At 41.4% G+C, this 27,919-nt stretch overlaps 3 protein-coding genes across 9 annotated transcripts; 1 reads left to right on the top strand and 2 right to left on the bottom strand.

Annotated features, from left to right (window-relative positions):
• Positions 1-174: 174 nt before the first annotated feature.
• Positions 175-10,408, bottom strand: CLHC1 (clathrin heavy chain linker domain containing 1). The gene is given in 6 exon segments (XM_072857556.1): positions 175-336; positions 1,238-1,338; positions 3,510-3,684; positions 6,310-6,422; positions 7,980-8,117; positions 10,177-10,408. Coding segments are annotated over 5 exon segments (669 nt in total). The 5' UTR covers positions 8,114-8,117; positions 10,177-10,408; the 3' UTR covers positions 175-190.
• Positions 10,409-10,514: 106 nt separating this feature from the next.
• On the top strand, positions 10,515-12,574 carry RPS27A (ribosomal protein S27a). The gene is made up of 6 exons (XM_072857555.1): positions 10,515-10,607; positions 10,694-10,755; positions 11,238-11,292; positions 11,437-11,522; positions 11,982-12,113; positions 12,392-12,574. The coding sequence occupies exons 2-6, from the start codon at positions 10,708-10,710 to the stop codon at positions 12,539-12,541; spliced, it is 471 nt and encodes a 156-aa protein (XP_072713656.1). The 5' UTR covers positions 10,515-10,607; positions 10,694-10,707; the 3' UTR covers positions 12,542-12,574.
• Positions 11,204-27,882, bottom strand: MTIF2 (mitochondrial translational initiation factor 2). Of its 7 annotated transcripts, none has more exons than XM_072857547.1 (14): positions 27,668-27,882; positions 23,499-23,730; positions 22,889-22,994; positions 21,458-21,629; positions 20,828-20,988; positions 20,228-20,404; positions 19,551-19,690; positions 18,139-18,263; positions 17,144-17,348; positions 16,017-16,269; positions 15,168-15,308; positions 14,154-14,318; positions 13,798-13,938; positions 11,204-13,436 (listed from the first exon to the last, which is right to left on the bottom strand). In XM_072857547.1, the coding sequence occupies exons 1-14, from the start codon at positions 27,784-27,786 to the stop codon at positions 13,267-13,269; spliced, it is 2,307 nt and encodes a 768-aa protein (XP_072713648.1). In that variant the 5' UTR covers positions 27,787-27,882; the 3' UTR covers positions 11,204-13,266. The 7 variants fall into 7 exon arrangements, with proteins under 7 accessions (XP_072713648.1, XP_072713654.1, XP_072713651.1 ...); XM_072857553.1 differs by lacking the exon at positions 27,668-27,882 and adding an exon at positions 25,211-25,341; XM_072857550.1 differs by lacking the exon at positions 27,668-27,882 and adding an exon at positions 24,035-24,572.
• Positions 27,883-27,919: the final 37 nt, after the last annotated feature.

Genomic DNA, 27,919 nt, shown 5'->3' with positions numbered 1-27,919 from the left:
AAGATGTGAGAATGCACAGTTCAGCTCACTGTGATGGAAAAGCTTTTATTCAGATCACATTATAAACTAGGAACACTGAATCCCAAGTAATTTATAGGCTGAAATGGAAGTTGAATTAAAATTTCAAGTTTGAAAGTTTGTTATTAAAATTTTGCTGTACTTACTTTTCTTGCTCATTTCCTCCAATAGCTCAAAACCATGCTTTTTGTGATTGGCTGAAACAAAACAGGATTGTAGCACCCATAGGTGAAAACGGTGGTTTTCTAATCCACTGTTGACTGAGACAGCCAATTAATGCAGTGCTAGGACAGTTTTCCAACAGGAAGAAGCAATCATCTGAAAAATCAAATACCAAGATTATTATGTATTTGCATATGGTTACCTCTCCCTTTCCTCACCATAAAAACCCACAATTATCTCGACTGATTTCCCTGAACACTGTGGAAAAGCTAGTGGTGACTTTAAAATCTAACCTTCTTTTACTTGGAAAAAAATATACATAAAGAAATTTTTTCCCTGTAATTATTTTAGAAATCTCATAGCATGAGAAAATCAACAAACCCTGGAAGAGATGATAACCTTAAAACCCTCCCTTAAAATTATCTGAAATATGGCCAGGAAATAAAATAAGAATGAAAAACTGTAACTTAACTGAGCAACAACAGTCTAAGCAAGAATACATATAGAAGGAAAAAAGGACACTGCCAGAAGGCAGCTAGGTAGACAGGAACCTAAGAACAAACACAGGGCACCCTCCTTTCCTTTCATCATTTGATTAATGAACTCACGCTCCAGCAGAGAGGGACAACCTCGGTTTTAGAACTGTAGGCTCTGAGAACCCCCACAGCCTCCTACTGGGGTCCTTGCCAAAACGCTGTGGAGATTTTCTAGCAGGTGTACAAAAAATAATTCCTTACTTCACCAGAGCACACATGTCTTGGTATTATGGTAAAATACGCAGGGACATTTTAACAGAGCTCTTGACGTCTTGGTAAACACAATGACAAAAGTCTGGATATTTGTATTCACTTCAAATGCTTCCTATACAAATGCGGTCCAAAACATCACCATTAAACCTGAAGTAAATATATTGTAGAACAATCATGAAAGACAATACAAGAGCCTTGTTATTTACCTAAAGAAAAATGCCCCAGTTACTGAATATAATCCATTGCCACAGAAATTCAGCCCCGTTTACATAGGCACAGAGCAACTTTTTTGTGTGCACAAGACTGACCATACGTGACCTGAGCCAAAGCCAGGCATTTTGACTCATTGCTTGGTTCCACTTTCCCATAGCCGTAAATAGTATCTCCCACTGCCTCAGAAAAGGTTAACCTGAAGAAGACAAGGTAATAAAACAAACCAGTGTTACTAATGTGTTCCATAACTTTGGAATATTTCAAAACAAGCTGCAAGCGCATGGTGTAGATGGGCATACTTCTGCATTAAACTATACCCCTTTCAGCTCTTCTACCCCTCTTGCAGCCTTAATTCTCTATATTTGAGAAAGCAGCCTCTTCCTTCTTTTCTTTAATCTCCCAACTGCAGCAGAGAGGGCCATAAGAGCACTGAAAGAAACAGGAAGCGATGGGACATTTCTGTTAGGGATTACCACAATTCCAGTCCCTGGCAGTTGGAAGGAACAATTGCGGCCTTGCAGTGTTCCTGGACATGGGAGATTCAAGGCTGTTTCAGGAATAAGGAAATGCTTGTGCTGTTCCCAAGCTACGAGGGAGTAGAGCGGCCATTGCTGTGCGTTCCACAGCATGGCCTGTGAAAGCCGGTCTACTCAGGACTGGCAGTATTCATAATTTTTGTTGTCAGTCTCACAATAAACTCAGAGAAACATGTCAAAAAAAAAAAAAGTTTTAGAAGCCTAGACAGATTTCCAGGGATTACTAGAAGAACAGAAAATGGCAACACCCTGAGCCATTTAGCTCGCTATCCAACTTCACGGTTTCTCCAAAGTACAAAGAAGATTCAAAGAAAGAGCGGAGGAAATTTTGTCATATTAACAAAACCAAGCTATTTTGTAGTATGACTCTCAGAAGTAGCTCAGCTGGCTTTAACACTTTCCTAAGAAATTCTACCTAAGGACACAGGAAGGGGAGATAGATAAAATTTTGCCACACTCACAGTGGCACAATAGTCTGGCAATTATTATGTAAAAACAGTGTGGCAAGTACAGGGATTTATACTGTCATGAGTTATGTAACCTGCCTGCTACAGGTGTTGCTACCAGTTTTGCCTACAATCTAAGTGGCTTAGGATTTATTTATTTATTTTTAGTATTCAAAAAAGACTGTTTTAAAATCAGTACAGAACTTTATAGTTTTACAATAGGAGGTAAAGCTCCTATTTACCTATACAAACAACGCATCATTATGTTTCAGTAACAGAGTATTTTTCAACAGGCTTCTCCAGCAAACAATTAAAAGCCTTCTGCAGATCCCTGACTACTGTAAACATCTGTAATACTTGACACTAGAAACTACAACTGCTTTTCCTTCTTCCACCCTAGAGGAACTAAGCTGTTGTCTGCTAACACTGCATTTAGTAATATTTTATGATTCCCAAGGTGGTCATAAGGCACAGCTTGAGAAACACTGTTTCAGTGTGATGATGTAACTAGCTAGGTCTTATTACTATAAGAACAATGACAATTTCAGCATGTCAAAAGAGCAGGCTGTAACAGTCTTTTTGCGTTAGTAGGATAGGTTAAGGGTTAGGACTGAAACAAAGAAGTGGTATTTTGATCCTGACATAAGGTGGTTTAGAATCTCAATTTAAAACTAAAATATGGGCTAGCGTTAAAGAATGCTGTTGCTCTTCACAGAATTCTTTCAGCCATTATAGTTAATTTAATACCAGACTGTTCTAGTAGGTTTTTCACTATTTCAAACAAATCTACACTGGATTAGGAAAACATCTGACAGCTTAATGTCTTCTCCAAACCAAAAATGGAGAAACAGATGCATTTCTAGAAATTCAAATATGATTGTATCCTATCCCCATAAATGGAAAAACAGAGGTCAAGTGCAGGTATAGGGTTTACAGTTTAAGCATGTTTTTAGTGTAACTGGTTTTGAAACTGTGGATATGGTACTGACATCAACAATAAAATGAAACAAATTAACATCCTAGGAATTACTTTTTTTTTAATCCACAGAAGGCTGTGAAAATCTTATATCCGTATAGTTTTTAAGTACAGTGCAAGAGAAAAGAGTCTCAAACAAAACTAGAGTCTACAATGCTGTAAGAAAGGCTGACAGCAGCCAAAACAAAATGTGTCCTTCAGAAGGAGCTGTTGATATTGCTTGTTTGGTCTACGCTTGTATTGAATTTAGGATTTAATACAAGAATAAAAAAGGACATCCATTAATGTATTTTTGGTTGTGTTTTGTTTGAAAGGATTTACTTGGAAGAAAAGGCAAAGCCTCATGACTTGGGAAGTAATGGAGGATGGCATACCCCTCCATGAATCTCAGTGCAGAACAAGCACATACCTTTGCTGTTTAACCCAATGTGATCCTAGATTTCATTGCTTTTCAGACAATGCACATTTGATTGCTTCCAGAATTATGACTGAATTTGGAAGGTGTCCAGCTGCAGTACTTGAGTTTATCAGAGTGTCAAAATACTTCAGCAAAGGGAGATTTCTTCCTTTAAGGCAGCTAACAGCTAAAGGGATGAAAACAAAAGTCATTGGCTGAGCACCCATAAAAGTATCTTTCACTATTTAAGACTTCTTACGTTTTAGACTTTGTTTGCTGATACCCACCAAATGCCTCTGACAAAATTCTTACTAAATCTTTTGTGAGGTTGAGTCGTATCAGGTGCTTTGTTAATTACTTCAAATGAATGTTGCTCAAAACTGAAGGCAGAGGCTTCATGACAGTATTTTACCATTGATAGGTAATGGGTAAATCTCGGGGGGGTTGTGGGGTGGTGGGGTCTTTAAAACATACAGTTTTTCAAGTGAGAATACAGAAAATATAACGTCTGCTGCTAAGACTACAAATTTTGTAATTCAGATCCTGAATACTGGGTTATCACAGTTTTTCTCTCAGTTATTGCCTTTAAAACTTCAACAAAAGCCAATAAAATATACGGAGAAAAAAAAAAAACAAACGCTGATCTTGTAAAGTTCAGCAATGCCCCTATGGCTCCTTCCAAAGGAAGGACAAAATACTCCACTGCTTCAGACTCTGACATCATCAATATAACTGAATTTTGTGTTTCCAAATGAAAACAGAAAGATTGAGAGGAAGATGAAATTATAAAGACTATTTTGCATTTATCTGGGATATTTAAAATCATCAATAGCTTTTATATACCTTAGATTTCAGAAACTAATTTTAATGAATCTAACTAGAATATTGCTTTATGACTCAAAAGACTAAGCTTGAGTCATTAACACATATAACACTAAGGACTGGACTTTCAAACTAGCAGGTAGACCTTTGCTCTTGTCTATTGCACACAATTTATCAGTAGAAATAAAACAGTTTTAGCACTGCGTTAGGAACAGGTTTATACTAGACCTTAAGATCACTGCTTAACCCAACACCTCACCAACAGTAAGAAAAGGAGTGGTTGCGAGTTAGCTGTCTCCCTTTCTGCCTCTTAGGGCATGTCCTTAAGATACAATAAAGGAAGAAAAAATAAAAAAGCCTTACAGCTTTTATCTTCAATTTGGAATATTAAACATAAGCTTCAAACCCACACAAACAATTCTCGTTTGATAAATCACAAATTCCTAAGCACTGAAATGACTAGACTGACATCAACTAAAATCTTGTAAGAATGGACCCCATTATCAAGTTCTTAAATGTAAGACACTTCAGAGCTTCATTACAGAGAATTCCCCTAGGGGAGTTTACTGCATAAGCTGCTACAGCGTCATACTGACCACCTGAAAGTAATTGACTGAAACTAGGAAAGAAGAAGGAAAAAAAAATACAGAACATGACATGTTACACAAACACTAAATAAATACACATATACATACATAAAATGGTTGGCTGATGGTATAGCAACCTAGTCAAGCCCAAACATTGAGAATACACTTCTTTAAAATATACATATTTAAACCTAGTATATTTTCATCACACCATTTTCCAGTATGAAGCAGCAATTTTGTTTCCACACATCCAGTTACATCTCTTCTGCCTCACTACCTAGTGCTTCTGACAGTGTCCATAATGAAAATTTTGAGAAACCTAGGAGGGAGTTATCTATGGGCAACTGGAAAGAGAAATGAACTATGTTTTAATATATGTCTTGTAAAAGACTGTGATTTGGGAAAGACTAATCTAATTAATCAATGGCCAGAAACAGGAGAGAGTTATTTCTGTGTAACAGTTACACAGCAGGCTATATGAGATGACTTGATGAACTAATTCTTGTTTTTAATATAAAGGGATTATGTTAGCAGTGAGATCCAGGCACCTAGTAGACGGCTGCATTACTGGGGTTTTCAAAAGCATCTAATGTCCAATTTCCTCCAGGCATCTACACACTTTTGAAAAACCCTCAAGTTGTACATTTTCATATGTATACACAGAAATATATTTAAGATCAGCTTGTCGGTTTTCGCAACACACAGAACAGCTGGTCTCTTCAATTTCAGTCCCTTTAGAAAAAGGGCCAAAGAAGAAGCTCTGAAAAATGGATAAACCACTGGCTTAACGTGTATGGCTGCAACGCCAGCACTTTTTACAAACACCAGAAGGGTCACAGAAAGAATGTGTTCTGGAAGGACTGCATTCAATATGATGTATTAACTATGATATTGCAAACTGCTAATGCAAAGCACAATAACCATATTCTTTTTACCTTTCAAAATATTCACGTGAATCGTCAGCCATTTTACTAGGGACGTCAAAAGTTGAAATATAAAACATGGCAGTGTAGGATAACCACATTACTATCTCAACAAGCAAATCAGGGTTAAAAGTGTTAAAGCATTTAAAAAATAAAAAACAATCAACAACAAAACAAACAACCATGAACTTTATCAACTGATACATTTATGTGAAAACATTTTTTTTAACTGAGAATAGCATGGTTTTGGTTTTGTTTTTTTAAAAGAACTGAAACAATCTCCTTAAGCAGATGATTGTTTAGGAAACACCTTTTCCAGCATCAGTTAAACTCAGTTTTCCCACCAGTGCCCTCAAAAGTTACCAGACAGGAATAAAAGATACCATGTTAAAGACCAAACTCTTAGTCCACTATTGCTGATTGTCTAGTCTCATCCTCTCATTCTCGATTGTTCTGACATTTAATTTTTAATGACTTTACCTCTTTCATCTTTTTTATTTTTCATGATCTGAGAGAGATCTTGCAGGGTGACAATCTTGTCTGATTTTGCCCAGGCAGAAATAGCATTTGCAACTAACAAAATTCTAGCATATCTGTGAATAGTTAGAGGGAAAGATGTATGTTATCAGCACAGTTATCCAAATGAGGAAATCTTCATCATAGTATCAATAGCATGTATGTTAATAATTGATCAATGTACAGAACCTCAATCCATAAGACAAAAAAGAAAGTCAGTGTGAAGTAAGGAACACATCTAAATTAAAAATATTTGCAGATATGGACTTGAACCTGAGCTTCAGCTTTTCTCTCTTTGCTTCAGCTATATCTCGTAAGGCCAGTAAGTGCAGGAGTTCTTGTTCTAACTTAAGTCTTTTTCTGCTGACGGATATACTTTTTTCCCCTTTCTTTTTTCAATGCCAGCACCCATCTGTCTAACTGAGCAAGATGTTTAGAAAGAGAATCCAAGCTGAGTGACTCTTCTACACTCAGGCCTGTGGGAGAAGAAAATGCCTTTCACGAGCTCCCAATGGCAGGCAGTAAAGCCTTCTGGTAACAGTAACACGGGCTGCACCTCCCCTCATGGGCAGCTTCCCACAATAGCAAAGACCTTCTGAATACACTGTTCTTCAAGTCTCCACCTCCCTATTTCTACCGGATCGCTGCTGTTCTGCATTCCAGCAAATGGATCTGTATTTTGCTGACACATTGCACTATTCTGGGTGGCTTAGTTTTTGGGAGTTTGTTTGTTTTGGTTTTATATATTTATTTTTAAAAAATATTTAATCGAGAAGAAACTCTCAAACCAGCAGAATATTGGATTTACCCGGGATGGCCTTAAGAGGATGTGCTGTTTTCTCTGAGGTGCCAAAGGTTTCCAAGGGTACCTTTCTTACATTATAAATTTCCAGTATTACATTTTTAATTTTTGCAGGATTCTTCTGAATAGCTTGTATTCTGGAGGGGAAAAAAAAAACCAACACAAACCTAACACCACTGCCACCCCCCAAAACAGGAGCTGTTACCTTGTTCTTTTTATGCATCACGTTGCAAGGATATCCCTACCAGAAGTTGTTGAGCTAGGCTTGCTGTCATACTGTTCTGCTGTTCTCAGTAAAGCCTGTCTCCCCAGTTTGCCATATTATTCTACTTCAGACTGCATATGGCAAGATAACTGGCTCTCTTGAGAATCCTACTACGTACATGCAGCTGCACAGCAACACTTCCTCAATGTAAGACAGTAAATGAGAAAAAGTGATCAATTCACTCACTTCTCCATATTTCTCAACCTCAGACAATGCATTTTAGCAATGCAAAATATCCTCACTTTGAGGCTATACTGTTTTTACAGGTGGAGAGGATCTGCGTGTGTTTAACTTCCAAGCCTGATCCTCCAGTTTTTCTGAAGCAAAGTCTTGGCTGATTACACCTCAAGTTTGACTGCACAAGAACCAGCACCAGAATGTGAAGAACAGAAATGTAACACCACATTAGCAAGGTTTTACACAATCATTGGCAGCTTCCATATAAAAATAAAACAAGAATCAAAACATTTTAAAAAATATAAATGAGAGAAGCCAGCTGCAACTAAATTATTCATGTCCTAATTAAAACAACGTATTTTGCTCTAAACACTATTAGAGATAGCTTACTTGTCTTCAAGCTCCATTGCTCTTTTCCTATAGTATAACAGAGTTGTGGACTCAGATTCCAGAGCTTTTAATCTCCCATGAAGAAAAAAATGCATTCCTTTGGCCATTCTTGATTCTGGCAATAAACGCCTCATATTCCTGTTTGATCAAAGTCAGGATATTCTTGTATGCAGTAACGTACTCTATTATCTGTGAATGTATTTCTGGACGTCATATTTACATGGAGAAAATGAACAGGAAGACAACTTTCTGGAACTTTCTAATAAGCATGATAGGTTTAAAATAAGATGAATATACAAAATAATACTCCTTAGAGCAAGCTCCATAGCGCTGCTCTAATATAACAAAAAACAGCCCCAAAAGCAAGTAACATTGTTCAAGATAATGAAAATACAGAAAAACTTTACCTTGTGAAAGACAGCCTCTAAACTTACCTCCAACAGTCACAAATGTTATTACAAACTAAGGCAATCAGCACTTATTTGGACAGCTGCAGCAACCATGTCCATGTAATAAAAAGACATTTTCTCTAGATGGGCACTAAATGTCCTTAACACTTACAGGTGTGGAAAACCAAAGGAGCAGGGGCTGTGCATTTTAATGTCTTAAAATAGCAGTCCAACTCAAGATTTAAAAGCAGATCCAGTAACCCTTATTCCCATCTGTCTCAAAAACTAAGAATCTTTATTTATTCTTGGCGTCTCCCATCTCAGTCAGTGTCTGAAAAAGGCAGACAGGAGTCCTTCAGGAACTTCAGCAATAACCTTTCAGCCGAACTGGAGAGCCATTAACGCTAATACAGGACATATGGGGTATATCACAGAACCACAGAATCATATAGGTTGGAAAAGACCTTTAAGATCATCAAGTCCAACCGTAAACCCAACACTACCAAGTCCACCACTATACCATGTCCCTAAGCACCTCATCCAAATGTCTTTTAAATACCTCCAAGGATGGTGACTCAACCACTTCCCTGGGTAGCCTGTTCCAGTGCTGGACAAACCTTTCAGTGAAGTAAAATTTCCTAATATCCAGTCTAAACCTCCCCTGGCGCAACTTGAGGCCATTTCCTCTCATCCTATCACTTGTTACCAGGGAGAAGAGACAGACCCCCACCTCTCTACAACCTCCTTTCAGGTAGTTACAGAGAGCGATAAGGTCTCCCCTCAGCCTCCTTTTCTCCAGACTAAAAGACCCATATGCCACGGGTCTTTCTAGTTATGTAGGTTTTCTCCTGGTTTAGGACCACTTTACAATGCTTTATCATTTCAAAACTGCCATAAAGTTAAGAAAAGTGGTTATCAAGCATGAACCCTACTCTAACTTCTGGTAGCATGAATTTGTCATGGCAGCTTCTATTCGACTGCAGTGTGTACAGGGGCACAAAAACCAGCTGAAAATATACCAGTCCTTGATTTCTGCAACTACAGCAACAGGTCACAATCGGTCTGCTTATACCCTTTTTCCCCAGAATACAAACAGGCAGCAAACCGCTTTTTACTTATTAATTATTGTTCATTGCTCATTTACCTGAAAAATATTTGCTACCCTGTCAAATGCGTTACTGTATATAATGTAACACTCCTCAGATGGTCCTTGCTCAGCACAACACACTTTTCCAGTTTCTGTCAATATATATGTTTGTATGCTCTCCAAAAATCTCCTGTCCTTCTCAAAACGGGCAGGAAGGAAGACAGAATGTTTCTCTACTCCCATGCGATGGTTTGGCATAGCAACCTAGCACCTTTCTTCCACAAAGTCTAAACCTCTTTCCTCCTTTGTTCAACAACTGCCTCAGATCAAAACCTAGGAGTCGAAATTCTTAAAATATCATCAGCTGATACTTACATACTCAAGCAAGTCTTCATGCTGCTTTAACCCTTCCCATATTCAGTTCATGAGCATAAAACCACATAACAAGTAATTTCCAAATTAATGTGACTCTCAGTGCTCCTCTATTCCTAACTCAGCTATGGCTTTTCTAATTCTAAAAATATTTGCCCTACAAACCCAGATAAATTTAGTATTGATCTTGGGGAACGCGCGAGTGGCAAGGTGGCTGTAGGATGTTTTTAAACTGCCTCCACAGGGCTAGACCGAGGCGACGACACCGATTTCTAGGATTTCAGGCTGCAGCGCAAACCTGTGGAGACACAGCTACCCGAAAAACCCGCACCCTAAAACCCGCACCCACCTATAAAACAGCAGCAGCTATAGTGCGCATAACGCGTCCCTGCAAAGACAGCCCCTCCCGAGCAGCGCCCGCGCAGACACCCTCAGCCATGAGGCAGGCGGAGGATCCCTCTCCCTCACAGCCGCGCCGCCTCCTCCCCTCACGGCCGCCGGCGACCGTTGGTGGCTGCAGCTGCGCGCGGCGAGCCGCGGTGCACTGTGGGAGCTGCAGTTCCCCACTCCCCGGCGCGCCCTCTCCCGACTACGACTCCCATGGCGCCCCTCGGCGGGACTACGGCTCCCAGCAGGCCCCAGCGCGGCTGGCGGCGGCGGGGCGCGCCGGGAGCCGTAGTCCCGCCGCGCCGCCCGCCCCTCCTCCGGCGCGGGTGGAAACCCCGTGCGTGCCGGCGCTGCGCTCTTTCGGGGAGCCGCCATTCCGCGAGCAGGTCGGGGGTAAGTCTTCGCTGCGCGGCCGCACGCGTGGCCGCGCCGCCCCCCCCGCCCCAGCCTCGCCGCCCCTCACCGCCTTTCCCCCATAGGTGCCGGCCTCGCCATGCAGATCTTCGTGAAGACCCTCACGGGGAAAACCATCACCCTCGAGGTGAGCCGCCGCGGCCCCCTCATCGCGCTGCCCCGGCGGGCGAGGGGAGGCGGGAGCGTTGCGTGGGGAGGGTTTGCCCTGCGGAGGCGCGACCCCCGGCGGCGCAGGCCGGCAAGGCCTCGCCGCATCCCGGCCCCGTGCTGCAGCAGGGCCGCCCTCCTCGGGCTTTCCGTGCTGCCCCGTGTCCTGCAGCGTGGCTGCCGCTGGGGCGGGCGGGCCGGGCCGGGCCGGCCGAAGGGGAGCCGCGGGCCGGCCGGTGCCTTCTGGTGCACCGAACCGTCAGGATGCACGGAGAAACGCGGGCCCTGCCGCTGCCCGGCGCCTTTGCGCCCGGGCCTGGCCGGAGCTGGCTGCCCCGTGGGGGGCTGAAATGGCCGTGACAGTATAGGTGGTGTGTCTGAAGCTCCTCGTGGTTCTTCTGCTTTTCTAGGCAAATTAAAAGGCAAAGTGCGTTTTGACTCCGTTGTTTTATTTCATAATAGGTTGAGCCTTCTGATACTATAGAAAATGTGAAAGCAAAGATACAGGATAAGGAAGGTAAGTTCAAGATGCACTTATTCTCTTCTCTGTTGGACTGATGTATATCTTACGCAGATGTGATTGTCTGAAGCAACCTATTATTTTATTACAGCATGTTGTAGTTCACATTCCTCATTTAATCGTGATTTATGTCACCATTAGGCATTCCTCCTGATCAGCAGCGACTGATTTTTGCTGGTAAGCAGCTAGAAGATGGACGCACACTGTCTGACTACAATATTCAAAAAGTGAGTAGGAAAGGCTGAACGGAGTGCGGTAGTACCAACTGGCTGGCACTGTCAGAGCTGTCTGACCTTGCTAGGGGGCTGACGTGAAAAATCCTGCTTGCTTCTGCCAGATTAAGCTGGCAGTGAGGCCACTGAGTGCCACTAGAAAGGAGGAGCAACAAATAGGTGTCAGTTTGGCTTAGTTACATCATGAAACTATTCTGCAATTGTAGTTAGAACTGATTATTATAGTCACAACAGATTTTACAGTAACTGAACCTTCTGGGGTTTGGGATGCAGCAGCCCACTGTTCTCTGGAGCCTGTTCATTGCAGACTTAATAGCAAATAATCCTTTTAGAGCTTTCCTCATTGCCTGGTGCTTGAGATCTACTTCCTGTAGATAAAAGAAAAAGCCTGCTTAAACGCTACTCTTGTCTTGACAAAGCATTTTGAGTCTATTCCATGTGCTTTACAAATAGGAATCAACTCTTCACCTTGTGCTGAGGCTTCGTGGTGGTGCCAAGAAAAGAAAGAAGAAGTCTTACACTACTCCCAAGAAGAACAAGCATAAGAGAAAGAAGGTTAAGCTTGCAGTGCTTAAGTACTACAAGGTACGTAGAACTAACGCTGGGAGAAACTTGATGAAAACTTAGCTCTCGCCAGGAAGGACATGTAGCCTGGTGTATTTGAAGTCCTTCTATTTGCAAATACCCCACCTGTTAAATAGAAGAGAAACTGACGGTTGCAGTTGGGCACTTCTGAACTCTGCTTCAGGAAGTTTGATGTAGTAACTCACAAAAACTACTTTGCCACAGAAAAACACTCAATTATCATCAGTGCTAAAGGGTGGTGAGATATATATGAAATGTTGCCTCTTTGCCCTTCCCAGGTCGATGAGAACGGCAAGATCAGTCGTCTGCGCCGGGAGTGCCCCTCTGAGGAGTGTGGAGCTGGAGTCTTCATGGCTAGTCACTTCGACAGACACTATTGTGGCAAGTGCTGTCTGACATACTGCTTCAATAAACCAGAAGACAAGTAAATGTACTAGACAATAAAAATTTGGAGTTCTGTACAGTTTAAGGATTTATTTCTGCTTCCTGTAGCACTGTATTTCCTCTATGCTGATAAGCGAGAAAAATCTGTAAAACTTTGGATGCTGACTGCCAACTAGGATGAGATACTTTACTTTGACTCTAGAACTGAAGCAGCAACTTCTTTTAAAGAGTGGCTTTGGTTAGTTAAGTCTCCTTCAAAGGAGATAATGGAGAGCAGTGGCAGAGGAAAAAAAAACCCAACACGCTAGCTAATCTTAGAAGTGGTCTCTTTAAACATGAGAGGAGTAGATGGTACAGTAGTTCTAAGTCGGAAAAATAGGAGATAAAGAGGTCTGAAGTCATGTCTACAAGTGGGTCAATGCTAGAGAAAAGGGTGGTAGAGCCCTGCTAACAAAATGCAGACTACAGACTGAAAAATTGTATAGCAGCACTGAGGGGGAGAAAGAAGATGGCTCAGCTATTTTGGAACCGAGAGATAGTCATCAGAAATAGTTAGACTGTGAAGTGCTTGCAATTAATTGTTGTAGTTTATCCCATGTTCCAATGAGGTAAACTGGTTGCTTGACAAGATTTAAAAGCAGAACATTGTTACATAAACATCAGATAGAAAGAAGCTCACGTGCATCTCTAGAAGTTCATTTAATGTTAAGAGTTGAAGGCCAGCCAGGAAAAATACATGTCCTTTAGTGTTAATATATTCCAATGTATTTTAAAATCCTGGATCCCAGGAAGTTGTCTGTTGAACTTCTTTTTCTTTGTAACAGATGATTTCATCTCCAATATTGAATTCTATATTCTTGTCCAAACTCAATCCACAATCCATACCCGTTTTTATTACCTGGACATCATCTTTATGATGCTTCAGTGATGATAAAGATCCTACAAAGAGAAAGTGCATCAAAGAGAAAGCCCACTAACATCAGAGCATAGAAGTGCTTTGGTTTGCCCTTCTTCCAGAATTATGTTTCACCTTGTAGCTACAAAATGAAAGCAAGAAAATGTAGGGATTATGAGCACTTGCAGCTAATGCAAGTCAGACGTCAGTCCTTTTCAGCAGGTAAACCCTGTGATGCTACTGCTTTCCTACCAGAGTTGGTGATAACAGTACAGTGACATTTTGCAGCTTTTCTCCATCCTAAATGGCATGTGGCATTGCCCTACGATCAGAAGTTAACTTCACAGGGAACTAGCAGTGTCTAATACTGAATGCAAATACATGTTTTGTGGCAACTACACTTACCTTTCCAAATAACATCCCCGTTACGGATTAACTTAAATTTCATTTTTTTGTCTAGCAGCCCCTTCTGTACTCTGCATCCAGCTACTGGAATTTTGTTTTTTCCTACTGTTACAGAGAAGGTGTCGAGAACGGAAGCTTCCCCTAAAAGAAAAAAAGTAAAGTTGTATGAAGTACACAAGAATAACAAACTGGCAATAAGTAGAAGTGAGCTACACTCTTCCACTTAACCAAGCTTACAAAACAGAAAAGCAGCTGCAGGGGAACATAAAATATTTGATACAGTAGGAACACTTCATTGGAGAATAACCTTTAGGCCACATTGCAAAGCAAAAATTTAACAGTCAATGAAAACTCACCTATTGTATCCTCCACCACAGATGGGGGTAGTCTGCTATTTAGCTCATCTTTCAAGTCTTCGATAAGTTTGTAGATGATATTGTGAAGTTTAATTTTTATTCCCTTTTTAGCAGCCAGCTGTTTAATACTTTCATTGGCTTTCACACTGAATCCAAATACAACACCTGATAAATAAAACAATTGGCAAGGGATGACTACAAGAGATCACTCTTTAAAGAGTAAGGGAAAGCATCTGCTATGTCTCTTCTGTAACGCTGAACTTGCGGCACAGGTTAGAATTAGCGGTCAGCAAAACACGAAACAGCATTTTACCACTGTGTCCCATTTAAGGAGGGACCATTTATTTCTCTCACTATTGCACATCGACTGCTACTAACCTTGTATCAAAACAAATGGTTCAAAAAAGCTCTCAGAGAAAGTTCCCTGATGACAGAACTGGAGGTATCCAAGCAGAAACTAATGCTTAGACACAGCTCACCAGAGCTTACGTAAAGGGTAAAGGACCTCCCATTTTGGGGCTGGAAAAACAGCTTGGTTGTCCAAATTAAGCTGGAAGTGAACTCTGAATCATTTGCATCCACCTGTGGACTATGGCAGGTCCAATGACCCCACACCCTCTACAGCAGCTGAGAATTATGGGGTACAAACAGGAACAACTACTGACAGTCTTTCCAACTACCTCCCCGAGCAAAACGAAATTCTTTTGTAACCTACTTTTCTAGCTTTGCCCTGTTTAAGCATCATAAAGCAACCTGAGTGAAGAGTCAGAGTTTAACCTTAACAATTCAGCTACTGGCAACAGCTTGACAAGAGTCCTTCCATTTTCATGAGATTTCTAGCCTTCCCTGCCTGCACTACGGTTTGATGTTAAAGGAAACATTTTTAAGATACATACAAGTTTACCTTATTGATGCTGGTTAATCATTACTAAGAAAACAAAACCAGAATGAGACCTACCCATTTCAATAAAGAGTTTGTACTAATTGTAAATTGATTTTTAAACACACACTCACCATTAAATGCTTCAGCAAGACTTATATCAGTTTCACTGATATCTCCCATTCCAAAATGAATTATATCCAATTTACATTCATCGTCAGCATCGTAGCTGTCCAGAATGTTCAGAATAGCTTCAACAGATCCATCCACATCACCTGTGTATATAAATGGAAGTGCTGCTGACTTTGTATACATCAAAGAAACACTGAAGTAGAACTAAAGGAATGACAACCTCACACTGCAACATTAAATTTTTTGACATGTATCATTCTTACTATATTTTCAGTAGTATGTAAAACACATCTAACAAGTCTATTAATTCCAAAAATGAACTGAATAAATACAATAGGACCAGAGGTTCCACATCTGCTGTCATTTTCAGGTCAAGTTTGCATAGTTTTTCAGTTACTACCATCACTGCTTATATATCGCTACATGTGAGGTCAAACCAAGTTCCTCCTGCCCCACCTTAACTAATACCTCCATTGGTCCTAACCCATCCTCCATTTTGCTGATGCAGTACTACTGCTCATATATATAGCTTGTATTTATTTTTTAAAATATTTTAAATTTACATATATATATATATAGGCACTTGTATGGATTTTACTCAGGAATTCCTGGGTAAAGGGGTTGGGCTCAAATTTTCCTGTTGTGCTGGCCCTGCTGGAAGCGCATCCTTCTGGCCAGTGGGTGTTTCCTGATGCCCCTCCCCTTACTGAGAGAAGTTCAATAATCCGCTCAGTTTTAAACTCATCAAACTTCTGGTAACAGAAATTTTGTTAATAATTTAGAGCTATGCTTCAGACTGAGTATTTGAGAAGCACAAAACCAATGGAGCAGTAAACAGAATAGGACAGCACCTTTAACAATTACCGATAGCACATTTTTGTCCATCTCTGTTCTCTCTTTAGGCTTTAAAAACATTAGATGCTTATTGGCCTTGTACAGCACCGCCTTCCTCTGTCTCCAGGTCAGGTGGGCTAGTGTCTGTTGCTTCTTCTTATATTCCATCCTGTGTTCCTTTTGCTTTGCTTCAATAACTTCCACATCCTTTTTCATCTTGTCCTGTTGTTCAACATAGGTTCTCCAAGCCACAACTTCATGTGCCCTTTGCTGGGCAGGAAGAGACAGAAACATTACCTTTCAAAGCACTGCATCAGAAAACTCCACAGTAATGCAGTTTCATCCTTTTGCATCCTCTCTGCAGGCTCACTCATTTTCTTTCACATTTAACAATAGATTTTGCTGCAAGGATGGCAGAGAATGAGCACAACAGCTTCCTCCCTGGGCTACAACAACACAACTCAAGGCCTATTTTTATGGTATCTCTGCATTGCAGAGGAGAATTATTGTTCAGTCTTTCATGTGGTATATTTCCAGCTCTCACAACACCTATTTCAAGCTATATTTTACACATACTCTTCTGTCAGAAAGTAGTTCTCTCATTCTAAAATTAAAGCACTGATACCATCAAGTACTGGACTGTTCTCCAGGTAGGGCAATAGTGTGGTCATGTAAAAAAAAAGTCTTCTGTGCCTTTAGAAAGGGAACACGTTAGAACATATCCCAGATTACCCCAGCACAAGCCATTCAGGACTGCAGTCATTGCGAACAAAGCATGGAGGAAGGCAGGATGACCATGAGAAGCAAAAAGCATGAACCAAAGGTGACTGATCTTTAATTCCAGAGGCAGCCTGCTTTCTTCACGTGATTGTAAAGCAGGTTAATCTGGATGCATGGAGATGAGGAGAGGACAGTTCGGCAGGGGAGAGGTGGGGGCAGTGGAAAAGAAAGAGGCAATACGCAAATCCTCATTCCTCTTCCAGAACTCCTAGCTCAGGTCTCTTTTAATACCCATGCTCAGCCTTCATCTTTCATCAGATTATCCGGGTTATTTAGAATGAAAGCTATCACTTATTTTTCACTCAGCTCCTTCCCATCCACCTTACTGCAGTATAAATCTTCCATTAAACAGTTGTTCCTGTACCTCAGATTCCACTTCAAGGATTTCATCTCCTGCCGAAGGGACTTCCTTCCAGCCCATGATTTCCACTGGGATGCCTGGAGAGGCTGCATCTATGGCTTTGCTATTCTCATCAAACATGAAACGCACTTTTGCCCAGGTCTTCCCTGCAACCAGAACACAGCCTTTTCTCAGAGTTCCTCTTTGGATGATGGCTGTGGTAACTGGACTAGTGAAGAGCAGAGGAGAAAAATAACAGACAAAATTAAAGTCATTCTTCTTCCTGTTTTCACGGTTAGCATAGGTAAGCAAACACAAAACAGAACGTACTTGTGATTGATCACAGGCAGAATATTCCTGTGACACATTTTATTATAGCGCTAATAAAACTTCAAAGTGACTTGCAAAAAGCCCAAACCCTGTACTGTACTCTTTTCATTTCTGCAGATCAATACAAAATTTGGCATTTGTGAAATCAGCAACAGACTGATTTTACACATTAAATGACGCCCCCGCCCAAAAAACCCAAACCCCAACAACTTTCTAGAATTCAGTTCATTGTTAAAGAAGGCAGAACGCACCTTGTTCACAGAGAACCTGCAAAAGCACTAAGATATTTAAAAGAGTAAAATGTCATGTTACACACAATTTGCCAAAAATTGTATATGTATTATGACTATTAACTTCACCATTCCTACCTTTTAATGACATTTTTAAAAATACATCTGCTCTAGCATTTTAAACTATTTCCTGTGCTTACAGGATTTCATTTCAGTCATACGATGAATTTTGCCCTGTCAGTTTATAACTTTTTTTGGCTCTCATGCTGTAGAATAACATTTCAATGCCTTAGTTACAAACACTGCAAAGAAACTGCTACAGTTTTATCTAATAACAACAACGACAACAAAAAGTTCAACATTAAACGTAAATATTGAGGTACAAACCACCTGAACGGTATCTCTGCATTGTTACAAATTAAAGCTTCATTAAAGCTGTAAAGGCGGCAGATTACTTACCCTTTCCCTTTGTCTTTGCGAGACTCAATTACGGTCGCCTCTACCAGACCTGTGGAATCCGCCTTCAGTTCTAACATCTCTGCTAAAGCAACAGTTGCTTCTGCTAAAACCATGAGGTTTTCACCCTGTATAAAACCATACACACACAAAAAAAAAGAACAAAGGAAGCACCAAGTGGCCAATTAAAGTAAGATCAGAAGTTGAAATCTTAGTGCCAAATTCCCCCATTTAATTCAGAACTTCTAACAATGCAATACAGTCCAACAGCACAGATCCCTTTGCCTTCAAGGCAAGATGGCACTAATGAACTATTTAGACTGCTGTCCTGCCAGTCCAGAAGGCATGAAACATTAGGAAGGACAGTTTCCTTGCTTCTCTGTTTATAGCATCCAGGTTACAAATGCAGAAAAAGACCTTGCAATATTCTGCTACAAGTATATTAGGAATGCAAATTAAAAAAAAACAAAACCATGCAACCAAAAAAACCCAACCACCCCCACCCCCCAAAAAAACCCAAACAAACAAAACACCTAAACAGCCAAATCAAAACTTGATGACATCCACCACACAGTCAAGACTCCAGGACATCAAAGAGACAAAACTGTTGGTCTGTTTTCTTTTTTTCCTCTTTGCTCTAATTACATCTCATTTTTGAGAATGGATACAATGAGCTAGCTGTCAGTCAGCAGATCCAGATCTACAGGAATTAGGGCAACAATATGTGCTACAGAGGTGAATGGAGAAGCCATTTTTATGTATCCCTATTTTTAAGTGTAAGGGCATGACTTCAAAAGGTCTTGAACTTGCCTGAAATTTTAGAAAATTACTTGGGAGGCATTTAGAGAGATAGGAATAAGCCTAAGATACGCTGCATCTGTTTGGACAAAGCTGCTTTGGCCACCACCAAACTAAAAGTGCTAAAGTTCAGATTTTAGTTCAGTTTTTAGCTATCAGTTGTTTGCAAGGAAAAGATGGTAGATCTTGTAAGACCACTACAAAACTATGTTCCTGTGATTAGGCATGTGTTACATGATTAGGCTTGTGAAAATATTTATTTACCCTCATCTGAATTTCTCCTTTCATGCATAGCATTATCACCAACCTTGATTTTGCACTCATTTCATACAATGACCAAATATAAGAGGAAACAGCAATTAGGATGAACCTGAAAAATATCCACTAAATTTTCAGAAGAAAAATGAGATGCTATTACTCACTGAAGGTCTGAGCCTCAAAATATGATAGGAGTATGTTTCAAATAATTCTAGTGAGAGCCAGCAGCACTTAGTTCATGGTAAGGTGTTAAATACCAGGAAGATAAGCACTTATTTTCCCGCTGCTGAATAAAAATGCAGCTGTATGCACATATTAGACACCCACAAACACCATCATTTTTTCCACCAAAACTTTACCTTGAGTGCAGAAATATTTACAGCTTGAACATCACCTCCAAACTCTTCACAGACAACATCGTGAGCCAACAATTCCTTCTTTACTCTTTCAGGATCAGCTTCAGGTTTGTCACATTTATTAATGGCAAGGATAAGAGGAACTAAAAAGAGAGAAAAAACAAACTCATTACCAACCTAACCAAAACTTGCTGCTACTAGCACAATTGCAATAAAAGGTTAAAGCTGGTTATGACCACTGAGAACAAATCATCTCACTTGGCGCCTATTCCCTGAGCAGCCATTGAGATCTGAGCTACCATGTAGCTAGAGCAGTTATCCTAGTAGGGAAGGGGAAAAAAAACCCCAACAATAAACCCCTCACACACACCCCCTATGAGTGCTTTTCTCACAAACCTGCCAAGTCCTGCAAAAATATTAGTCTTTTAGTATCTTTATGCATTACTGCAACATTCAGTATATTTTCAAACACCTGCCCAGGGGAGAAGGAATGGGACTACTATGGTTACTTCCAAAGTTCTGTGGATTCCAATTCAAGGAGTTTCTTTTGAGAGGTGAATAAACGTTTGCAAAGCACTCATTATTTGCGGTGCATCCTAATGCACATCTTGTATATTAACTTTGTGTACTGGGCTTGCCACCCACTTCAAAATGCAATATTAACAAATTAAACACTGTACCTCCTGCATTTTTAGCATGTTGAATGGATTCTATAGTTTGTTGCATCACTCCATCTTCTGCCGCTACAACCAGTATGACAATGTCAGTAACATGGGTACCTCTTGCTCGCATGGCTGAAAAAGCTGCGTGTCCAGGAGTATCGAGAAAAGTTATCTTTTCCCCAGAAGGCAAATGCACTGTGAACAAATGTATATGGTATATTTTAAAATCAGCATTTCACATAGCTTTATTTGACCTATTGTAAATCAAGCATCACTCCTCTGAGACCTTTTTTAACAATGACATATTTTAGGCAGACAGGTAACTGTTGGCATGGACGTCAAAGGTGCTTTTAATTCCTCAGGAAAGAAAAAGTGTCCTGGGATCTTTCATAATCCTAAAGAGTCTAAATATAATTTCAACTGCGCAGACAATCCACTTCAAAGTTCCATCCACATATTTACAACAGTTATCACAAGTTACGATTTCCTTTTTCACTGCTTACATATAAACTGTTTATGTTGCAACATTTTTCCTCAATGAACTGGCAGCAAGTCAGCCCCTTATAGAAGACAGAGAGTAAACTGTTTTATACACATGCACACACACTTGAATCATACCGAGAAAAGCACCAATGTGTTGTGTAATGCCTCCTGCTTCCATTGATGCCACTTGAGTTTTTCGTAGACTGTCAAGTAAGGTTGTTTTCCCATGATCAACGTGGCCCAATATAGTAACAACCGGGGGCCGTGGGGTTAGTACTGCTGGGTCTGCAGGAGGCCTACAATTAAAACAAAAATATGTTTTGTAAATACCAAAAAAGTTCACTGAGTGACATGCATGCCCACTACGGCTAACAAAGAGCCATTTACCAACACTCAGTGATGAACAGGTGAGCCTAGCTTCTCCCCACTGTGATCACAAATCCTAGCTACACCACACAGTTAGCTCTCTTACTACTGAGTTTTACTGCTGCATCAATTAATACAGCAATTCAGTATATCAAAGAAGAACTGGCTTTTCTTCAGAAAACGGCATAGAAAAAGCTCACCTAAACCAAATCAAATCCCAGTATCAGTTTTATGGCCAAAGAAATCAAAATAGTAAACTTTACCTTTTAAATATTATCAGATTGTGACTATATCAGGTATTACCAACATACCATCAGAACAAAGAAAATACAGTATATGAAAAACACTTGCAGAAACAAATAGGATAAAAACAATGAAAAAGAACAGTTCGCAACTTACCTTTTCACAGCATCTGTGTTTTTTCTTTCTTTTTCCTCTTTCAGTTTTGCTGATTTATACTTCATTCCTGATTTTTTAACAACTAGCTTGATATGATCTTCATATAAGATGGAATCTGGTTCTAGTGAATCAAGGTCAATGTCTGTGTATAACAGCGCCTCATAAATATGATCTGTAGAAGAGATAAAGACAGTTAACAATTACATCCACAAAAACATGTGGGACAAAAAAAGCCCCACTTAATACAGTTTAAGATTTTTTCATTAGTAGTTTATATCATGCTAATAACTTTCATTCGCAAAGTATTTTTCCTTTAGTTAGATTTAGCTAAAAGTTCCTGTTACGCTACATACTTGCAGAGAACATGATTCAGAAAGATTTACTGAAAATGACTGTCTCATTAGATGCTACAATCTTATTTTTCACTCAGATTTTCATAGCTTACTTTTCCATTAACCCCTAAGAAGAAAATGACTGAAACTCATCTAAACCAAATAGCAAAGAAGGGATTCAAGGAAAAAGGAAATTCGATAAATCTGTTCATATGCCGCTTTCTTTGCTAGAAATGCAGAACATACTGCAGCAGTCAAAAACTGTTACACGCTGACCTAAATACCATTACAAATCTATCTCAGAAACACGCAGCAAGACATGACAGACTTTTCTGCTTCTCTGGAAGTTTGCCAGAAGTACCCAGCTGGATAAAAAGAGAATGGAGATTGGTATTATGCAGGTTTGGAATTATTTCAAATGTCAGTAGTCAAAACACACTAATAAACTCCCTAAAACATCACTGAAAACTGGTCAAGTTGAGCCACTCAACAACCAGGAATGGTTCATGGGGATAAAAGAACAAGCCTGCTCCTGTAACCCGGTTGTTAGGGCAGTCACCTAAAGAGGGGAGTGTTTCCAGACAAGTCCCGCCTGCTCCCAGTTAATCAAATGGCTGTTTTAGTGACATACGTATTGCTCCTGAATGCAAGACTCCTGCTCCCAGGGTTGGATTACAAAGCTCTTTTGCACCTTCTCTCTTTAGCCATGACTTCTTTACTCACAGGGGTCCTGCTTCGACAAACCAGGGTGCCATGTTTTTCCTTCCAGAATACTTTAGCACTTAGGAAACACAGCCATAAAGAGCAGCCTATATGGATCTGAAGCCTTTCTGCTGAGATGGAAGAGAGTCATGGCTTCTTCACATTAAAGTGTCTTGCCTGGTAATTTGGATGGCCCAACTTTTTTTCTCTTTAGCTTGCCATTGTGTCTACCAACATTTTCTTTGGTACAGGTACAATCTGCCTTGCTAAGGGAAGGATTAGCAACCACTAACTAATGCCATTGTAGACATCTTTGCTTTTACCACTCATGAAAGTGGCAGGATTGAATGAAACACAACAGTTAAAATCTATCTCAAACAACAGAGCAGGCTCTCACCTATGTCTTTACCCATAGCTTGTGCAAGTTCCTCAATAGTCATCTTCTGCCTTATCTCCACTTCACCTTTTGCCAGCGGTATCTTCTTTTTCTTCTTTTTTGTCTCCTACATGGAATTAGACACGTATATAGGAACACATAGCTGGCATAAACTAAGGAACAATAAAAACAATATTAAAAAGACAATGGTCTTGAGCCATATGATGTAAACACATCTTTTTTACTACATTACTGATTAATTACAATAAATTAATGACTTAACACATCATACTGAATATTTAAAACGTACGGCATACTACACTTCATCTTTTTTCATTCTTAATTTTTCAAAACAAGGAAAAAATCAACTAATTATTACATTTTTGTTTGTAATAATTTTCTCCTGACTCTGCAAGATTCATGATGCTGCCGGTATAAGCACTTTCAGTCAATATTTGAGAGGGAGCGACAATACAGTCACACTTTAAGTACATTTTGTCTTATAAATTTATAATAACTTCTCTATATTCATTAATAAAGCTCTTTTTTTTGTAATTAAAATGCTCAAGCTGAGCTCTTGTACTCTGAAATTTCACATAAAAACCAGAGATTATTGGATTTTCTTAATTACCTCCTTTGTAGCGAGATGTCTGTGCTGCGATAAGGCAATACTGATTAATTTGTCTTTTTGCCAGAACTGCCGATACAGAAGAACGGACCACACGGGATGTGCAAATGACTGCACAGGCTTCCATTGTGCTCTGTACTCTTTTCTGTAGGAGAGAGTACGCAGCTGCCGGCAAGCACCACGTAACTGGACCAGATTTTCAAACTTTAGTATCAACCCTCGATTCATTTCCTCACTGAAAATACAAAGGACACGTTGAAATCAGTCTCAAAGCTGAAAGATACTATTTCCTATGATAATACGGACAGGAACACAAGGCACAAATGTTGTTTCAAAAAAGGCTTTTTAATGCTGAAAATGTTGAACTATTTAGTAACTGTTCCAGTTTTTCAGTTTCCTGAAGTCCTTCACCTTTCTCCACTATCCCACTGCAGACACACAGATTACTAATATCGCCACAGCTTACAAATTTTTCACCTATCTCCACTGATCTTTAATATAAACTACTAAAATCCCCATTTCAGCTTCTTTGACACTACCTAGAAAAAAAGGGACAGTTGCACTCCTCGTGCTATACCGATAGTTATACAGGCTCAACCTGCCTCTCTAAGCCAGTAAAACACATTTACAAACTGCCGCTTACGTGAGCATATACCACTAAAAGACTATAGCACTGTAGTAATACCAGTGTTGTCACATGGACAGAGACGTCCTTTGAGGCTAAGCTCCGGCTTAGCAATTAAGCTTTCCAAGATGCTTCTGTCAGATCATCCCACATCTTGTTTTAACCATCTTAACTTTGGTTTGAGTCATTTTGCTGACTATCGTGTACAACAGCCTCCTATGCGAACTTCTCTTCTTGTTCAGAGTTGCCTATTTTGTCCTTCCGCTCAGTGATGCCATTCTCTATACTTTCTATGGCTTCTCTCAAAGCTGGCTTTGTACCGTCTTCCAAGCAGCTCCAAATGAGTGAAATGCTATCAGTTCCTCGCAGAATGGCTGCGGTCCCTTTAAAAACTCTCTTGTATCCGGATACCTACAGGAAGTGAGCAGATGACAAACTAACCAACCAAAAACAACTACTTCCCCCCCCCCCCCCCCCGAGAGAACTTTAAAGGGGCAGAATCAGTAAAACCGGGGAACTCCCAGGAGCTGCCAGAAGACGCTGCATACACCGAAAACTAACGTAAGGTCAAGGCGAGACTGGACAAGCTCACAGAGGAGAAATCCACGCGAGGTTGCTAACTGCAAAGAAACCACTCCCGGCTCTCGGGGCCCGTGGGTCACCAGTGTCCGGGACAGGCGCACTCCTCTAACTCGTACTGCTCTCATGCTCATGGTTTTGCTTAGCACTGCAGAGAAACCGCTAAGCTACACCGGCCTTTCGCCTAACAAACCGCGTTCACCCCCGCGGGGCACGAACACGAACAGCTGCCTCAGAAACAGCCTCACCCTGCTGCGAGCAGGACTTCACCGCAACGACACACACTGCGAGGACGCCAAGCTCCCCAAACCTGCCAGCTGCAGCCCTCCCCGCGGCCGCAGCCGCCCATACCCTTCCTTCCCCCGCTGTCCCCCGCCCCGGGACAGCGCTGGCCGTGGATGCCCGGCCCGACCCGACCCGGCCCCCCGCCCTGACAGGGCCGCTGAGGGAACCCAACGGCGCCCCGCGCGCCACCACCGCCCGCTCCCCCTCCCCACTTCGCCCTCCGTGCCTGACGCCGGGCGAGCCGCTCTGTGCGCAGGCGCCCGGTGGCGCGAGGGCAGCGCGCCGGCGCAGTGGCCGTCGCCGGCGGCGCGGGTCGCAACGGTCGGCTCCCTGAGCGCGGGCGCCGCCTCCCCTTACAGGAGGCGGGAGGTCCCCTCACGGGACGGGAGGTACCGGGCGGCGCTGCCGAGAACGTCGGGGACCTTTTCTGAGCTGTCTTACCCTCATCCTAAGGGTTGTTTTTGTTTTTGTTTTTTTTTAATGTATATACATAGAGAGAGAGAGAGACACACACACACACACAGACTCTCTCTCTCTCTCTCTCTCTCTCACTTGGGGTTCTCCTGCCTACCAGGAGATAGTAGCTTTTCTTTGCAATGTCCTCCCACCCACCTCCAATCCAAAGCTTTAACATGGCTGAATTTGTTAAAGTTCTCTCTAATTTAGCATCTCTGAAATAATATCACTTAGTAAGCTACGAAAAAGAAATACAAGAGGGAGCTCTGCAAGTGGTTTTTGAAAAATCCTTAATGTTCCCTCATTAATGCCATTTGTAAAATGCAGAGAGAATCACAAATTACATCCTATGACATCCTTTAGCCATGGAGTCCTCTTGGGACAGCACTGCTTCTGCGGCAATTTCTATCAGGCGGCTGCAAATTGTGTGTTATGAGTCATAAAGGTAACTTCCTCTACATATGTTGGAGCTGTGTATTTTGCACGCTTTGCCCGTAATGCAGAACTTGCGGTAGTTCACAGGTGGTTTTCCGCACGCTTGCACTAGGTGGTAGCTACATGTTTTGCTGCCCTCAGTATCTTGCTACTGCAAGTATTTGCTTGTTTATGATGCCAAATATTGACAAAAAAAAGCATTCTGTATTTCAAAGGCATCATCTGCTGATGAATGTGCGGTGCTGATACCTTAAAATGCACAGGGCCCTCGACAGTTTCTCCAAAGGTAAAATGGGAAAAATAATCTCAAAAATAAACCATAGTAAAAAAGGTTACATATCAAAGGTTGTACAAAGGGCATTAAATGCAGTCTGTGTTCCCGCACAGGGAGACAAATCAGGCAGAAAGACAGCACAAGCACACAGACACCACTGAGCTGAGGACAATGCGTCCTTCATGCCATGGGACTGTCTGGTGAGTCTGGGATTGACCTGAAAAATGTTTTATTTGAAAGATGAATTTAGCATGCAAAACAGTCACCAGAGTTTAAATCTGCTTTTTGAGTTGATCTCCTGTTGGATGCTGCCTGGAAATCTTTCTATGCGCTGCTGTAAGGCTCTGGGAATTAGCGTGGGATCATATTTTATCCACGTGTCTCTCAACCACAGATTCATACTGTTTTAATTTAAAGCTTTATTATAGGTTGTCTGTTTTTCTGAAGGGCAAACTGAAAACAAATAATTTCTGATGTCATAGGTCAGGATGATGGTTTGGGTTGTAAAAATATTTTCCGCTTAACTGTGTGGCCGTTAATGCTTGGCTTTGTCCCTTGGTTGCAATTCTTGGTTATTATTGGTTGCCTTTAAAAAAAAAATTTCATTATGCAGTTCTCATTTTTACTGTGCATAATTAACTAAATGGTTTACCTTATTTTGATTTTTCTAGCTTTGAATTTTTCTTAACTTCCTTATTTAGCGGCCATATTTTCAGCAAAACTGTACTTGGGCAACAAGCTAGCATGTGAAATTACAGTAAGCGTGTATACAGAGAATTCAATTGGTACGTATTTGAGACAAATACCTGTTTTGAAACTAATATTTGAACCAAATACAGTTCCCATGGGATGTGAAAACCTGGTGTATGTCAAAGCAATGTATTGTTTTAATGTTGATAAGGGAAGAGACCGATTGTTTTAAGAAACATGAAATATATTGAACTGTGCGGGAGGGGAGGTACAGGGAATCGTATGGAGAAGTGGTATGGAGAACTTTGTTCTCCAGCTAGCTGAGGCTGAAGGAGGATGGCGGGAGGCCCGTGGAGCTGTAAGACGGAAGGACAGCCAGATTTTTCTGCCTCTAAGGAGGCAGCAAGCTCTGGTCTCTGGCGTGTCACAGGATCACAGAACTGTGGGAGTGGGAAGGTGCCTCTGGAGACCGCCTCAACCCCTGGCTGGAGCAGGGTCAGAGGGAGCAGGCTGCCCGGGATTGTGTCCCATCGGGTTTTGAGTGAGCCCACGAATGGACTTCACAGCCTCTGTGGGCATCCTGTTCCAGTGTTTGGTTCTAAGGCAAGGGCCTCAGCAACCGGCTCCGCACTGCCCTGCTTTCCGTTCGACCTGATGGCCAAGAGTGCTAATTTTCTGAACTGCACTCTGTGCTCACCCACTTCAGATCTACCTTAGAAAAAAAAACAAACCCAAACCAGCTTCCAGATTGGAAGTGCTACAGCAGTAATGCCTTCAGCCATTATATCCAGGTCTGAAACGTAGGTTTTTTTCCTTATGAAAACTTACTGCAAATGTATTCTATTCACAGCTCGCTTCGCGCTCAAAAACTGCTCACGGGCTTCGTTCCGTGGCCGGTCCCGCCCCGTGCTCTCCGCCAGAACTGACCGAGCTGCCGAGGGCTTCATCCCGGCCGGCGGATCCCCCGCAAGGGGAGCAGGGCGAGCGAGCCCGCGGGCTCGGGCTGGCTCCACCGCAGCTCTCCGAGAGCGGGCTCCGACCCCTGCCGGGCAAGGGGCCAGCGCGGACACCGGGTAGGCG

Source organism: Ciconia boyciana, chromosome 3, assembly GCF_034638445.1.
Source record: "Ciconia boyciana chromosome 3, ASM3463844v1, whole genome shotgun sequence".
In the NCBI taxonomy this organism is placed as follows: Eukaryota; Metazoa; Chordata; class Aves; order Ciconiiformes; family Ciconiidae; genus Ciconia; species Ciconia boyciana.
Note: the sequence above shows the minus strand (reverse complement) of the source record. Positions and strands in the feature narration are given on the sequence as shown.